This window comes from Salmo salar, chromosome 08 (genome assembly GCF_965601325.2).
Source record: "Salmo salar chromosome 08, fSalSal1, whole genome shotgun sequence".
NCBI classification, from domain to species: Eukaryota; Metazoa; Chordata; class Actinopteri; order Salmoniformes; family Salmonidae; genus Salmo; species Salmo salar.
The window spans coordinates 12,710,948-12,726,022 of record NC_138298.1 but is presented as its reverse complement, the minus strand read 5'-3'; the positions used below and the strand labels follow the sequence as shown (position 1 = coordinate 12,726,022).

The window sequence follows — 15,075 nt, the reverse complement described above, 5'->3', positions numbered from 1 at the left end:
TGCTAGTCGTCCGTGAGTTTTTACTCCGTTTATTTAGAACCTAACACTGGGAACACAGTAGTGTCTTGTTAGTGTGACTAACCTCTCTGTCAACAATGAGAACCACTTAACATGCTGTAGGTGTGACAAAGAAATGGAGGCAAAAAAGCCAGTAGCATTGGCTCCAGTACCATTCTTATCAACTTTCAAGAGTTAGGCTAGGCTACCCAAAACAACTTCCTGACCACAATCACTCTCTTGAAAGATTGCAATGATTTCAACTCAAGAAGTTAAAGCTACAATATGCAACTTTTTGGGCGACCTGTCCAAATTCACATAGAAATGTGAATTATAGATCAATTATTCTCATTGAAAGCAAGATCTGTTCTCTGTGCACTATTTCTATGCTTCCGTTAAGTTTAGTTTTTGCGTCCTTTTACTTTTGGTTTTGTACACCAGCTGAAAATATAATCTTTTTGGTTATTGAAAATATATTTAACAGTGCTTTGTTTGAATGGTACATTGATTCTCTACACTATACATTGCTTGTTTTGTTACATAAACTATTTGAATTTAAGTAACCAGAAAATGGCGGAGCGATTTCTGCATATTGCACCTTATAACTATGGTTAGAGTACGATAGTAATCTTTTTTGAAATAATATAAAAATATCCAGTAGTGTTACTTTTTCAGAAGCTTGTATTGAAATGGCATTTTTGTAGTAAGAAAGTTAAAAAGTATGGCTGCTGACATGGCTCCCCCCCCCCCCGGTATGGCTCCCCCCCCCCCCCCCCGGTAGTTCCTGGGTGTGAACCAGATTCAGGTGGTGGTGAGCCGGAACCCAACCCCCCAGGTCACGGAGGAGACCTACTTTATCCCCCGTAACCCGGTGGTGGATGCGGGCACCAACACTGACCCCCCGGTCATCTGCTGTGGCAGGCTCCGCCGGGCATGCCCCTGCCCGCCCCGAGGCCTCCTGGCCTCCCTCATCACCAAGGGTGGGCACCAACATAGATATAGGCCACTCTAGTATTGTCTCTATGCTGGTGCCCTATGGACACCAGAATAGAGATGCAATATAGGCCTAACACTAGAGTGGCCTAATGTCATGAAACTTCATAACGCTTCAATGTGCTGATAATGCCATTGTGGTCTGTTTTATTTAATTCTGGGCACCAGGGTGGGCTAATGCTACCGTAGAGATGTTACCTTGGTGTCATTGCTATGGAATCAGGAGTTGGCATCTTGTAGCATTCTGTGCTTGGGCGAGTGGAAAATGGGGGGTTTGTAGAACCAGTGTGTGTATCTCTCTCTTTATCCAGCGCACGCTGTTGAACAGTGCCACAGTACCCAGAGGCGTTTTATATAGCACAAATGGAGTAGATTTACAGATGGACTAAAGCACTACCCACTGTCCCTGATATACTGACAGTTACAAGTTAACATTTAGGCTTAGTAGTAGACCTTTGAGACCATTGTACCTTGCAAACCAAATCAAGTACAGCACATGCAATCTGTTATTTTATTTGGCAGGTAAAAGGCAAAACCAACTGGCTACGTACTGACTTCTGACCTCTCCTCCCTCCCAGTCCTCATTGCATTAGTGCTGTTTGGCGTGGTGTGGTCCATCACAGAGGAGGAGTGTCTGCCGGGGGGGAACCTGTTCGGCATCACCGTGCTCTTCATCTGCTCCGTCACCGGGGGAAAACTGGTGGGCCTCATAAGGCTTCCCAAACTGCCTCCCTTTCCCCCGCTCCTGGGTAGGTAATGCGAATGGAGAGAGTGAGTGTGTGTGTGTGTAGGTGATGGGGTCTGTCTTGTCTGTGTATGTGCAGCATACAACAAGTTATTTTCTGTAACCTTTACTTCATTTGACTTGTTGAGAATGAGAAAAAAAATGCCTTCAGGGTGTTGAGTGCCCTACATGCTCCTTAGTAACAGTCAGAGACGCCATCATCCTGGCTGCTGGTAATATATATCTGCTGATATAGTAGATAGAATACACCTACTTACTATAATAAGCACACATTATGATTAAACACACCCACTCACTATATTTAGCCTGCATGCACTTGCTTGTCCCCTCACTACTACTCTTTACTATATACGGATGGTCAAACAGTCCCCTTATTATTCTGTCTGGCTTTGCCAACACTGCTACTTCATGTGTAGTACATCATGTGTAGTACATCATACATGTGTTACTACCATACCTAGACAGTGAAGTGAGTTCATATCACACCTCATCCCATTTCTAACCAAATTAACACCCTTGTTGACTTAGGAAGTGAATGAAAAATGTATTTTCATTTCTCAATAAACAATACTTGGTTGAGCTTTGACCAAAGTCTCTCTTGATGCTGGTAACCACCTGAAAAGTCCTGTAGTTTGCACAGACCCCGTTAATAAGACAGTGGACACTCATTCAGCCCGCAAGAAGGTAGAAGTCAGATGTTCGGGTTCACAGCCTACTCCTCACTTTCAACAGTCCAGAAAGGAGATTGTAGATAATAAAGAAGTATTTGTGGTGGGTCTTTCATTTCTAAACGTTGATCATTAGCGTAGTGTCTATCCGACAGAGCCCACTCCCATAGTTCAGAAGTTAAGTCCTGTTTGTTGGATATAGATCTTTGATATTTAATGTCTCTCCAACCCCTGATTTTCTTTTTGTGAACCCAGAGATGCTGCATCCCCAGTTCAATGTCCCCGTTTTATTGTTTGAACTAAATAAAAAAATGTTGGGGCCTGCGTTGCCTGGGGACGCAGCATTAAAATGGAACAAAGCATGAATTCCGTTTCGTTTAAGCTTTGTTACAGCCTTAAAGGTATTTTATTTTTTACTTAACTTAGGCTAACCGACAGTCAGTGCCACATTCTTATGCCTGTCAACTGGTTCCTCCCTGCTCAGACAATAGTCATTGCTTGCGTCCCAAACGGGATGGAATTGTTGTGTACTTTATTGATAATACGCTATTAAGCAGACATTTTATCCAAAGCGGTTTACAGTGATGTGAGTTTATACGGTTTTGTATGCCACCAGTGGGAATCAAATCCACAACCCTGACGTTGGCTAATGCCACTCTCTTACCAACTGAACCAATATGTAAGTCGCTCTGGATAAGAGCGTCTGCTAAATGACTTAAATGTAAATGTAACCACACAGGACCATATTGATCTTTCTGACCTTCAAAGGCAATTCAGTTTCATACAGTAAATTAAAGACTCCACTGTACGCATGTCTTCAGTTTGAGCTATTCCTACTTGGAAAGGTTTTTCCTTTACTCTCAAAAGACTCCTATGCCTAGAAGCCTTTTGATATCTTAAACCAATTGATCTTCAACCTTTTTAACATGCAGTTCCCAGACTATCAGAACAAAGAATGTGTCGTAAAATATGTATTTCTTGGCATTTGAACCAATGTGAAGATGGGTATGATATCTTAGCCCCTGTTTAGTTCTTCTTCTTTTTAATATAAAAACAAGTTTGTCTTCAGAACAACACAGCAAGACATCGTTTTTTGTCCCTCTTGCTGTGAGAGAAAGTCCAAAGAATAACACCATGGTTGTTTATAAAAGTATTAACTTTAACAGTATGATAAAGTATCATTGTTCTCTGCCATTCTCTACAGGTATGCTATTGACGGGCTTCCTGCTGCGTAATATCCCCGTGGTAACAGACGCCGTGTACATCGACTACCGATGGTCCTCCTCCCTGAGGAACATTGCCCTTGCTGTCATCCTGGCCCGAGCAGGCCTGGGATTGGATGGCTCGGTATGTCAATAAAACACTCTTTTGGTGGAATTTTCTAATCAAAGTGAGAGAGACTTTGTCATTTCTTCAAACAATCATCTTTATTCAATATCGTTTTAATTATTGCAATAATGAAACCGTCGACGGGCCAAGATCCTAACTGATAATGATAAAACGGAGACCTTATATAGGACTTAAAAATGCTTAGTCAGACTGGTTCCAACTCCCATAAGCCACCTTGGTTATCTACATAGGATGGTGTTTTGCCCCCCCCCCCCCCCCCCCTAGATTCCCAGATGCCAGGAAGATGAGAACAATGAGGCATTGTTCTAAGGTCTTTCAGGCTCTCTCTATCTTGGGTCACACACACCACATTTTGTCTATAGAACGCTTGACCCTACGCCGAGACTAACTGCAGGAAGCTAGAGTCGAAACAATCTCTTTACAGAACAGAAATGTCTTCCTATTTGTAAAGTATTAATTGCTAACTGTTAATATCAAACTAACCAGGTAAATATGTAATTTTTCTATCACACTCTCCATAGGCCAATTCGTTTAGTGTTTAGTACTTCCTTTATTATTGATGTTCCTGTGTTAACTTCTATGGGCTAGCGTCCCACCCTAGTCAACAGCCAGTGGAATCGCGTGGCGCGAAATACAAATACCTCAAAAATGCTATAACTTCAATTTCTCAAACATAGGACTATTTTACACCATTTTAAAGACAAGACTCTCGTTAATCTAACCACATTGTCCGATTTCAAAAAGGCTTTACAGCGAAAGCAAAACATTAGATTATGTCAGGAGAGTACCCTGCCAAAAATAATCACACAGCCATTTTCAAAGCAAGCATATATGTCACAAAAAAAAAAAAACACAGCTAAATGCAGCACTAACCTTTGATGATCTTCATCAGATGACACTCCTAGGACATTGTTATACAATACATGCATGTTTTGTTCAATCAAGTTCATATTTATATCAAAAAACAGCTTTTTACATTAGCATGTGATGTTCAGAACTAGCATAGCCACCGTAAACTTCCGGTGAATTTACTAAATTACTCAACGATAAACGTTGACAAAATACATAATTATTTTAAGAATTATAGATACAGAACTCCTTTATGCAAACGCTATGTCCGATTTTAAAATAGCTTTTCGGCGAAAGCACATTTTGCAATATTCTGAGTACATAGCTCGGCCATCACAGGCTAGCTGTTTTGACACCCACCAAGTTTGGGGCTCACTAAACTCAGAATTACGATTAGAAAAATTGGATTACCTTTGCTGTTCTTTGTCAGAATGCACCCCCAGGACTTCTACTTCAACAACAAATGTTGTTTTGGTTCCAAATAATCCATAGTTATATCCAAATACCTCCGTTTTGTTTGTGCGTTCAGGTCACTATCCGAAGGGTAACGCGCGAGTGCATTTCGTGACAAAAAAAATTGAAATATTCCATTACTGTACTTAGAAGCATGTCAAACGCTGTTTAAAATCAAATTTTATTCTATTTTTCTCGTAAAATAGCGATAATATTCCAACCGGGCAACGTTGTATTCATTCAAAGGCTGAAAGAAAAAAGTGGAGAAGTCTCGTGAACGTGCATCTCAGTCTCACTGTCCCCAGGCTGACCACTTACAAACTCTGTTGCTGTACTTTGCCCAGAGACAGCAGACACCCCATTCCACTTTCTGGCGGCTTTAGAGAGCCAATGGAAGCCTTAGAAAGTGTCACGTTATAGCACAGATGCTGTATTTTCGATAGAGATGCAACAGAAGGACAACAAATTGTCAGACAGGGCACTTCCTGTATGGAGTCTTCTCAGATTTTGGCCTGCCATATGAGTTCTGTTATACTCACAGACACAATTCAAACAGTTTTAGAAACTTTAGAGTGTTTTCTATCCAAATCTACAAATTCTATGCATATTCTCGTTTCTGGGCAAGAGTAGTAACCAGTTTAAATCGGGTAAGTTTTTTTTATCCGGCCGTGAAAATACTGCCCCCTAACAGGTTAAAGGAGAAATACACTCAAAAACAATGTGTATGTTTTTCATTAGTCCACTGTTGATACAGTCCCGAAATGTTTTGCATTTCAGCAGTCAAGTTTTCAGGACCTTCAAGAAGCAAAGTGTCACTTGCCACATTATGTCAACTTTACTGCTGACCTGCAAAACATTTGGGGCTAATGAAATGTGGATTGTTCCTTTAACTTGGGATTGTATCAACAGTGGACTAATGACATTTCGATTTTTCTATTAATGGGTGTGTTGGTATACATGTGTGTTTTCCCAGGCTCTGAAGAAGCTGAGTATGGTGTGTATACGCGTGGGAATGGGACCCTGCATTATCGAGGCCTGCACCATCGCCATCGCCTCCCACTTCCTCATGGGCCTGCCCTGGATCTGGGGATTCATCCTTGGGTAAACTCTCTCTTTTGGTCGGTCGTCTAAATTCCACTTAGTATTCTGCAGCCTCCCGACGCATTTGTAGCCTCCCGACGCATTTGTAAAACTAAAGGGCTACCTAACACCACTTGCATTCCGTTAAGACAGGTGTAGAGTATTTGGCAGCTACTGTAACTCACCGTGAACACTTGAAGTATACTTTATACCAGGGCTCTCCAACCCTGTTCCTGGAGAGCTACCGTCCTGTAGGTTTTCACTCCAACCTTAATCTAGCACACCTGATTCTAATAATGAGCTGGTTGATAAGGTGAACCAGGTCAGTTCCAACTGGGGTTGGAGCGAAAACCTACAGGAGGGTAGCTCTCCAGGAGTAAGATTGGATACCCAGCCTTTATACATTTTCATTTCATCCTCTGACTCTTAGCCCCTTGCTGTCTCTTTTTCGCGCTCTCCCTCTCTTTTGCTTTATCTCTGTCTTCTCTATTTCTCTCATCCTCTCTCCTCTTACTCTCTCTCTTTTCCTCTCCACTCTTACTGTCTCTTACTCTGATCTATCCATCGTTCTATTCATCCATCCCTCTAAATACACTACCCTACCCTCCTACATTACCAAAAGTATGTGGACACCTGCTTGTCGAACATCGCATTCCAAAATCATGGGCATCAATATGGAGTTGGTCCCCCCTTTGCTGCTATAACAGCCTCCACTCTTCTGGGGAGGCTTTCCACTAGATGTTGGAACATTGCTGCGGGGACATGCTTCCATTCAGGCACGAGCATTAGTGAGGTTGGGCACTGATGTTGAGCGATTAGGCCTGGCTCGCAGTCAGCGTTCCAATTCGTCCCAAAGGTGTTCGAATGTGTTGAGGTCAGGGCTCTGCAGGTCTGTCAAGTTCTTCCACACCGATCTCGACAAACCATTTCTGTATGGACCTCGCTTTGTGCACGGGGCATTGTCATGCTGAAACAAGAAAGCACAGAATCATCTAGAATGTCATTGTATGCTATAGTGTTAAGATTTCCCTACTGAAACCAAAGGGCCTAGCCCGAACCATGAAAAACAACCCCAGACATTATTCCTCCTCCACCAAACTTTACAGTTGGCACTATTCATTGGGGCAGGTAGTGTTCTCCTGGTTTCCGCCAAACCCAGATTTGTCCTTTGGACTGCCAGATGGTGAAGCGTGATTCATCACTCCAGAGAACAAGTTTCCACTGCTACAGAGTCCAATAGCGGCGAGCTTTACACCACTCCAGCCAACGCTTGGTATTGCTCATGGTGATCTTAGGCTTGTGTGCAGCTGCTCGGCCATGGAAACCCTTTTCATGATGCTCCCGACGAACAGTTCTTGTGCTGATGTTGCTTCCAGAGGCAGTTTGGAACTTGGTAGTGAGTGTTGCAACCGAGGACAGATGATTTTTCCGCACTACGCGCTTCAGCGGTCCTGTTCTGTGAGCTTGTGTGGTCTACCACTTCATGGGTAAGCCGTTGTTGCTCCTAAGCATTTCCACTTCACAATAACAGCATTTACAGTTACCCGGGGCAGCTCTAGCAGTGCAGAAACTTGACAAACTGCCACATTGAAAGGTTCACTGAGCTCTTCAGTAAGGCCATCCTGCTGCCAATGTGATCTCTATGGAGATTGCATGGCTGTGTGTTAAATTTTATACAGCATTGATTGTGGCTGAAATAGACAAATCCACTAATTTGAAGGGATGTCAACATACTTTCGTATGTATAGTGTATATCTCAAACGAATTCCTATTAGTAAAGCTGCATCATTAAACACTTTGTCTATAATCATTGTATTATCCCCCATAACCCCTCCCCTGTCTCTTCATGGTTTGTGGTGTCTTCATATTAATCAATCAAATGCATTATTTTGATTTAACATCAGCAGTTGCTCACAAAGTGCTTTTACAGGCCTTTGAAAGCATCTTCTACAGGGCCATATTATATGATGAACTCTCATAGTGTGTCTCCTCTCCTGTAGGTTTGTACTGGCTATCTGCTAAATGGTCATATGACAATATTATTATTATTATCAGTATTCATATTACAGGTTGTTTCTTCGGAGGTCGCTCTTCAGCCTGGCAACCCAAACCTGATGAATATGATGATTAACCCTCACTTTGGCTCTCCCGTCTCTTGTAGATTTGTGCTGGGAGCCGTGTCCCCGGCCGTGGTGGTTCCCTCAATGCTGCTGCTGCAGAAGGATGGCTACGGCTTGGAGCAGGGCATCCCTACCCTCCTCATGGCTGCCGGCAGCTTTGACGACATCCTGGCCATCACCGGCTTCACCACCTGCATGGGCATGGCCTTCGCCACCGGTAGGGATCCAATCAGTCGGGAGCATGTTGATCTGTTCTTCTGCTCTAAACCAATCAAGAGAGAGGTTGTTGATCTGTGCCTCTGCTCTGAGCCAATGATGAGAGGAGACCACTAGAAAAAGAATAGAACTTATCTGTTTTTGTTGCAGCATTAATAGAAATCTTCCTGCAATCTGTCCTGGATCCAATAGATGACACCCTCACACTTCGGGAATCGAACCTATGAACCCTGTTGTTGCAAGCGCCATGCTCTACCAACTGAGCCACGGGACCATTAGTATGAGCAAACTGCATGTGTTCTGCTATTACTGTGTCTTCCTCTGTATTGCATGCTTTTTATTATTGACTTCCTGCTGGATTCTGTGTCCTAAATGGCATCGCATTCCCTATATAGTGAACTATTTTTGACCAAGGCCCACATAGGACTCTGGTCAAAAGTAACAGGGTGCCATTTGGGACGATCCCATCTGTTTTGATATTAATTTCATATGTTTTGTTGTGCTGTGTCTCCCTCTGCAGGCTCCATGTGGTACAACCTGCTGAGAGGTATACTGGAGGTGGGAGGGGGAATGGTTGCTGGGGTACTGCTGGGATTTCTGTTGCACTACTTTCCCAGCAAAGACCAGGTATGAATCATCATTGAAAGGACTTAGCTTTCAAATCAAATGTTATTAGTCACATGCGCCAAATACAACAGGTGTAGACCTTACAGTGAAATTCTTACTTACAAGCCTTTAACTTCTTACATCTAGATGTTCCGCTAGCGGAACACCGCTCCAATATCCAATGATGGGGCTTGGCGCGAAATACAAACTCCTCGAAAATCCGAAAACGTCAATTTTTCAAACATATGACTATTTTACACCATTTTAAAGACAAGACTCTCCTTTATCTAACCACACTGTCCGATTTCAAAAAGGCTTTACAACGAAAGCAAAACATTAGATTATGTCAGGAGAGTACCCAGCCAGAAATAATCAGACACCCATTTTTCAAGCTAGCATATGTCACAAAAACCAAAACCACAGCTAAATGCAGCACTAACCTTTGATGATCTTCATCAGATGACACTCCTAGGACATTATGTTATACAATACATGCATGTTTTGTTCAATCAAGTTCATATATCAAAAACCAGCTTTTTACATTAGCATGTGACGTTCAGAACTAGCATTCCCACCGAACACTTCCGGTGAATTTACTAAATTACTCACGATAAACGTTCACAAAAAACATAACAATTATTTTAAGAATTATAGATCCAGAACTCCTTTATGCAATCGCTATGTCCGATTTTAAAATAGCTTTTCGGTGAAAGCACATTTTGCAATATTCTGAGTAGATAGCCCGGCCATCACAGGCTAGCTATTTTGACACCCACCAAGTTTGGCACTCACCAAACTCAGATTTACTTTAAGAAAAATTTGATTACCTTTGCTGTTCTTCGTCAGAATGCACTCCCAGGACTTCTACTTCAACAACAAATGTTGGTTTGGTTCCAAATAATAAAGCGTTTTGTTCGTGCGTTCAAGACACTATCCAAGGGTGACGAAGGGTTACGCGCCCGACGCGTATCGTGACAAAAAAATTCAAAATATTCCATTACCGTACTTCGAAGCATGTCAAACGCTGTTTAAAATCAATTTTTATGCGATTTTTCTCATAAAATAGCGATAATATTCCGACCGGGAGTCGTTCAAAGACTGAAAATGTAAAATGGACTCTTCACGTGCGCCCCGTTTCATTATTCTCAGATTGACCACTATCCAAATGCGCTACTGTTTTTCAGCCATGGACTGCGAAGTCATCATTCAACGTTCTGGCGCCTTCTGAGAGCCTATGGGAGCCTTAGAAAGTGTCACGTTACAGCAGAGATCCTCTGTTTTCAATAAAGAGGCTAAAGAAGGCCAAGAAATGGTCAGAGAGGGCACTTCCTGTTTGGAATCTTCTCAGGTTTTGGCCTGCCATATGAGTTCTGTTATACTCACAGACACCATTCAAACAGTTTTAGAAACTTTAGGGTGTTTTCTATCCAAATCAAACAATTATATGCATATTCTAGTTTCTGGGCAGGAGTAATAAACAGATAAAATCGGGTACGTTTTTTATCCGGCCGTGAAAATACTGCCCCCTATCCATAACAGGTTAAACAACAATGCAGTTTTAGGAAAATACCCCCAAAAATAAAAGTAACAAATAATTAAAGAGCAGCAGTAAAATGACAATAACGAGGCTATATACAGGGGGTACCGGTACAGATTCAATGTGCGGGGGTAATATGTAGGTAGAGTTATTAAAGTGACTATGCATAGATAATAAAAGAGTAGCAGCAGTGTAAGGGGGGGGCAAATGCAAATAGTCTGGGTAGCCATTTGACTAGATGTTCAGGAGTCTTATGGTTTGGGGGTAGAAGCTGTTTAGAAGCCTCTTTGACCTAGACATGGCGCTCCGGTACTGCTTGCCGCGTGGTAGCAGAGAGAACAGTCTATGACTAGGGTGACACCGCATGGTATAGAGGTCCTGGATGGCAGGAAGCTTGGACCCAGTGATGTACTGGGCCATACGCACTACCCTCCTTACTGTCTTGCGGTCGGAGGCCGTCAGGATGCTCTCAATGGTGCAGCTGAATAACCTTTTGCGGATCTGAGGACCCATGCCAAATCTGTTCAGTCTCCTGAGTGGGAATAGGCTTTGTCGTGCCCTCTTCACGACTGTGTTGGTGTGCTTGGACCATGTTAGTTTGTTGGTGATGTCGACGCCAAGGAACTCTCAACCTGCTCCACTTCAGTCCCGCCGATGAGAATGGGGGCGTGCTCGGTTCTCCTTTTCCTGTAGTCCACAATCATCTCCTTTGTCTTGATCACGTTGAGGGAGAGGTTGTTGTCCTGGCACCACACGGCCAGGTCTCTAACCTCCCTATAGGCTGTCTCGTCGGTGATCAGGCCTACCACTGTTGTGTCATCGGCAAACTTAATGATGGTGTTGGAGTCGTGCCTGGCCGTGCAGTCATGAGTGAACAGGGAGTACAGGAGGGGCCTGAGCACGCACCCCTGAGGGGCACCCGTGTTGAGGATCTGCGTGGCAGATGTATTGTTACCTACCCATACCACCTGGGGGTGGCCCGTCAGGAAGTCCAGGATCCAGTTGCCGAGGGAGGTGTTTAGTCCCAGAGTCCTTAGCTTACTGATGAGCTTTGAGGGCACTATGGTGTTGAACACTGAGCTGTAGTCAATGAATAGCATTCTCACATAGCTGTTCCTTTTGTCCAGGTGTGAAAGGGCAGTGTGGAGTGCAATAGAGGAAACTGGACTGTGGAGTTGACCTATAACGGAGCTCAGTTTTCTCAGTCGCGTTTCCTTTTCTCAGTAATGTTACTCCAGGGACATAGTCCTTGTTTGGAAAACTTTTAGTAATACATCCTTCCTTCTCTCTCTCACTCTTTCTCCTGTAGGACAAGGTAGTGATGAAGCGCTCATTCCTGCTACTGGGCCTGTCGGTGTTTGCCGTGTTCGGCAGCAACGTGGCCGGCTTCCCCGGCTCGGGGGGCCTCTGCACCCTGGTCCTCGCCTTCCTGGCCAGCCTGGGCTGGAGAAGGTCAAAGGTCAGTCAATCTCACACACACAACGACCCCATCCCGTGCCGACCACTCACTCAACCCCTCGTACCCTGCATCTTCTAGCTAGGCACTTACTCTCTCACCCAAATGCCCCCTGAGCCCTAACCTCCAACACAGTGGACTCGACTAAAGCATTGGATAGCAGCTGGACAGCTTGAACGTTCCAGTGCAGCACAAACTGCTGTCTTAACACACAGTGGGACCCTTCCAATCAGGATAGAGGCCCAATCCCAAATATACAGTCAGAGTCACATCTCGTATTGTCTCTATGGGAGGCAGATTCTCCAGTAGAGTAACACAGTTGTGAAGTCTTGGTGTTTGCTGAACTCTCTCTGTAGTCTGGTTTGTGTCATAGGTGGTTTTTAATGTTTTTATCACTTGTCTTGATGGCGCCTCTCACCCCTCCATTTGCTCTACTTTCACAAATTGTATTTGAAAACGTCAGTACTTTGAGAAACCGTAACGTGTGCATCTGTCTGACTCGATGTATGTGCAGGTCCCTGTGGAGGACATAGTGGGTATTGCCTGGGAGGTGTTCCAGCCACTGCTCTTCGGCTTGATCGGGGCCGAGATCCAAATCTCAGAGCTGGACAAAAACACTGTCGGTAAGAACACAAACACCCGCATAAACACACAGTCAGTAAGAACACACACTGCGTATACATTTATACCCCACTCTTTGGAGATAATCTATCAGGGGTGTTTTCCAAATGTTTTCCTACTTTAACTTGAATAGTGTTTATCATTCAACCCCCCCTTAACTTCTCTGTCCAACCAGGCCTGGGCATAGGCTCTCTGGCCATTGGTCTGCTGGTGCGTGTTCTCTTCACCTTCGTATGTGTGCTGTGTGCCGGCTTCAACTTCAAAGAGAAGCTCTTCATCGCTCTGGCCTGGCTACCCAAAGCCACTGTACAGGTACTTAACGTTAAATAGAAACTAAGGTGGCCTGGAGTGGTCTAAACCCCTGCCTCTGGAGCACATGTACGATGTACCTCGGCCAGCATGGGCTCAAATCCAGCTTACTGCTCTTTCAACATTCTCCTCTCCATTTCGCTGTATCCAATAAGCATACAAAACATGATCCAAGGGTGAAATTTGCTTCACACAAAAAAGGCTTAACAAGCAAAACGACCATAACATTTGAATATTCTAACTAATGATTGCGCGACATGCAACACGTATTATTACCTGTGTCTGCGTTATTTTAACTTTGACAGAGTTCCAGCTCTCACAATGTTGAGGGTGACGTGGCCAATGTGTCGATCTCCTCCCCTCTTCTCTCCCCAGGCGGCCATCGGCTCCACAGCGCTGGACATGGCCCGCACCAAGAAGGATAAGGAGCTGGAGAAGTACGGCATGGACGTGCTGACAGTGGCTGTGCTCTCCATCCTGCTCACCGCCCCCATAGGGGCCCTGGTCATAGGACTCACAGGACCTCGCCTGCTGCAGAAACCAAAGAACGCTGCCTGGGGTGAGGACGCACACACAGAATGTGCAAACACACTTTTTGCATAAATGCACAGACAGAAGCACACAGCAACAGAAAGGACTGCCTCACCATCGCTTTTAAAATAGAAACACACAAAAACCCACACCTACTACTAACCTAGCTTGAGTGACAGCTGTTATCTCCACATGATGTACAGAGGCTTGCGAAAGTATTCACCCCACTTGGCATTTTTCCTATTTTGTTGCCTTACAACCTGGAATTAAAATTGATTTTTAGGGGGTTTGTATCATTTGATTTACACAACATGCCTACCACTTTGAAGTTGCAAAATATTTTTTCTTGTGAAACAAACAAGAAATAAGACAAAAAAAACTGAACTTGAGCATGCATAACTATTCACCCCCCCAAAGTCAATACTTTGTAGAGCCACCTTCTGCAGCAATTACAGCTGCAAGTCTCTTGGGGTATGTCTCTATGAGCTTGGCACATCTAGCTACTGGGATTTCTGCCCATTCTTCAAGGCAAAACTGCTCCAGCTCCTTCAAGTTGGATGGGTTCTGCTGATGTATAGCAATCTTTAAGTCATACCACAGATTCTCAATTGGATTGAGGTCTGGGCTTTGACCTAGGCCATTCCAAGACATTTAATTGTTTCCCCTAAACCACTGGAGTGTTGCTTTAGCAGTATGCTTAGGGTCATTGTCCTGCTGGAAGGTGAACCTCCGTCCCAGTCTCAAATCTCTGGAAGTCTGAAACAGGTTTCCCTCAAATGTCCCTGTATTTAGCGCCATCCATCATTCCTTCAATTCTGACCAGTTTCCCAGTCCCTGCCTATGATAAACATCCCCATAGCATGATGCTGCTGCCACCACCATGCTTCACTGTGGGGATGGTTTTCTCAGGGTGATGAGAGGTGTTGGGTGTGCGCTAGACATAGTGTTTTCCTTGATGGCCAAAAAGCTCAATTTTAGTCTCGTCTGACCAGAGTACCTTCTTCCATATGTTTGGGGAGTCTCCCACATGCCTTTTGGTGAACACCAAACATGTTTGCTTAGACACTCTTCCATAAAGCCCAGTTCTGTGGAGTGTACGGCTTAAAGTGGTCCTATGGACAGATACTCCAATCTCCGCTGTGGAGCTTTGCAGCTCCTTCAGGGTTATCTTTGGTCTCTTTGTTGCCTCTCTGGTGAATGCCCTCCTTGCCTGGTCCGTGAGTTTTGGTGGGCGGCCCTCTCTTGGCAGGTTTGTTGTGGTGCCATATTCCTTCAATTTTTTTAGTAATGGATTTAATAGTGCTTCGTGGGATGTTCAAAGTTTCGGATATTTTTTTTATAACCCAACCCTGATCTGTACTTCTCCACAACTTTGTCCCTGACCTGTTTGGAGAGCTCCTTGGTCTTCATGGTGCTGCTTGCCTAGTGGTGTTGCAGACTCTGGGGCCTTTCAGAACAGGTGTATGTATGTATGTATGTACACACACACACACACACACACACACACACACACACACACACACACACACACACACTAAGATCAT

The 15,075-nt window shown here is 44.1% G+C and overlaps 1 protein-coding gene across 3 annotated transcripts in view; it reads left to right on the top strand.

The window, feature by feature from the left end:
* LOC106610027 (sodium/hydrogen exchanger 9B2) overlaps positions 1 to 15,075 on the top strand; it is a 29,517-nt gene that overhangs the window by 12,991 nt on the left and 1,451 nt on the right. For all 3 annotated transcript variants that reach the window (XM_082978380.1, XM_082978378.1, XM_082978379.1), the window contains 10 exons: positions 779 to 977; positions 1,569 to 1,739; positions 3,608 to 3,750; positions 6,029 to 6,156; positions 8,297 to 8,472; positions 8,992 to 9,098; positions 11,924 to 12,073; positions 12,585 to 12,693; positions 12,867 to 13,003; positions 13,376 to 13,559. In XM_082978380.1, the coding sequence (XP_082834506.1) occupies positions 779 to 977; positions 1,569 to 1,739; positions 3,608 to 3,750; positions 6,029 to 6,156; positions 8,297 to 8,472; positions 8,992 to 9,098; positions 11,924 to 12,073; positions 12,585 to 12,693; positions 12,867 to 13,003; positions 13,376 to 13,559 (1,504 nt within the window). The remainder of the gene's footprint in view (positions 1 to 778; positions 978 to 1,568; positions 1,740 to 3,607; positions 3,751 to 6,028; positions 6,157 to 8,296; positions 8,473 to 8,991; positions 9,099 to 11,923; positions 12,074 to 12,584; positions 12,694 to 12,866; positions 13,004 to 13,375; positions 13,560 to 15,075) is intronic.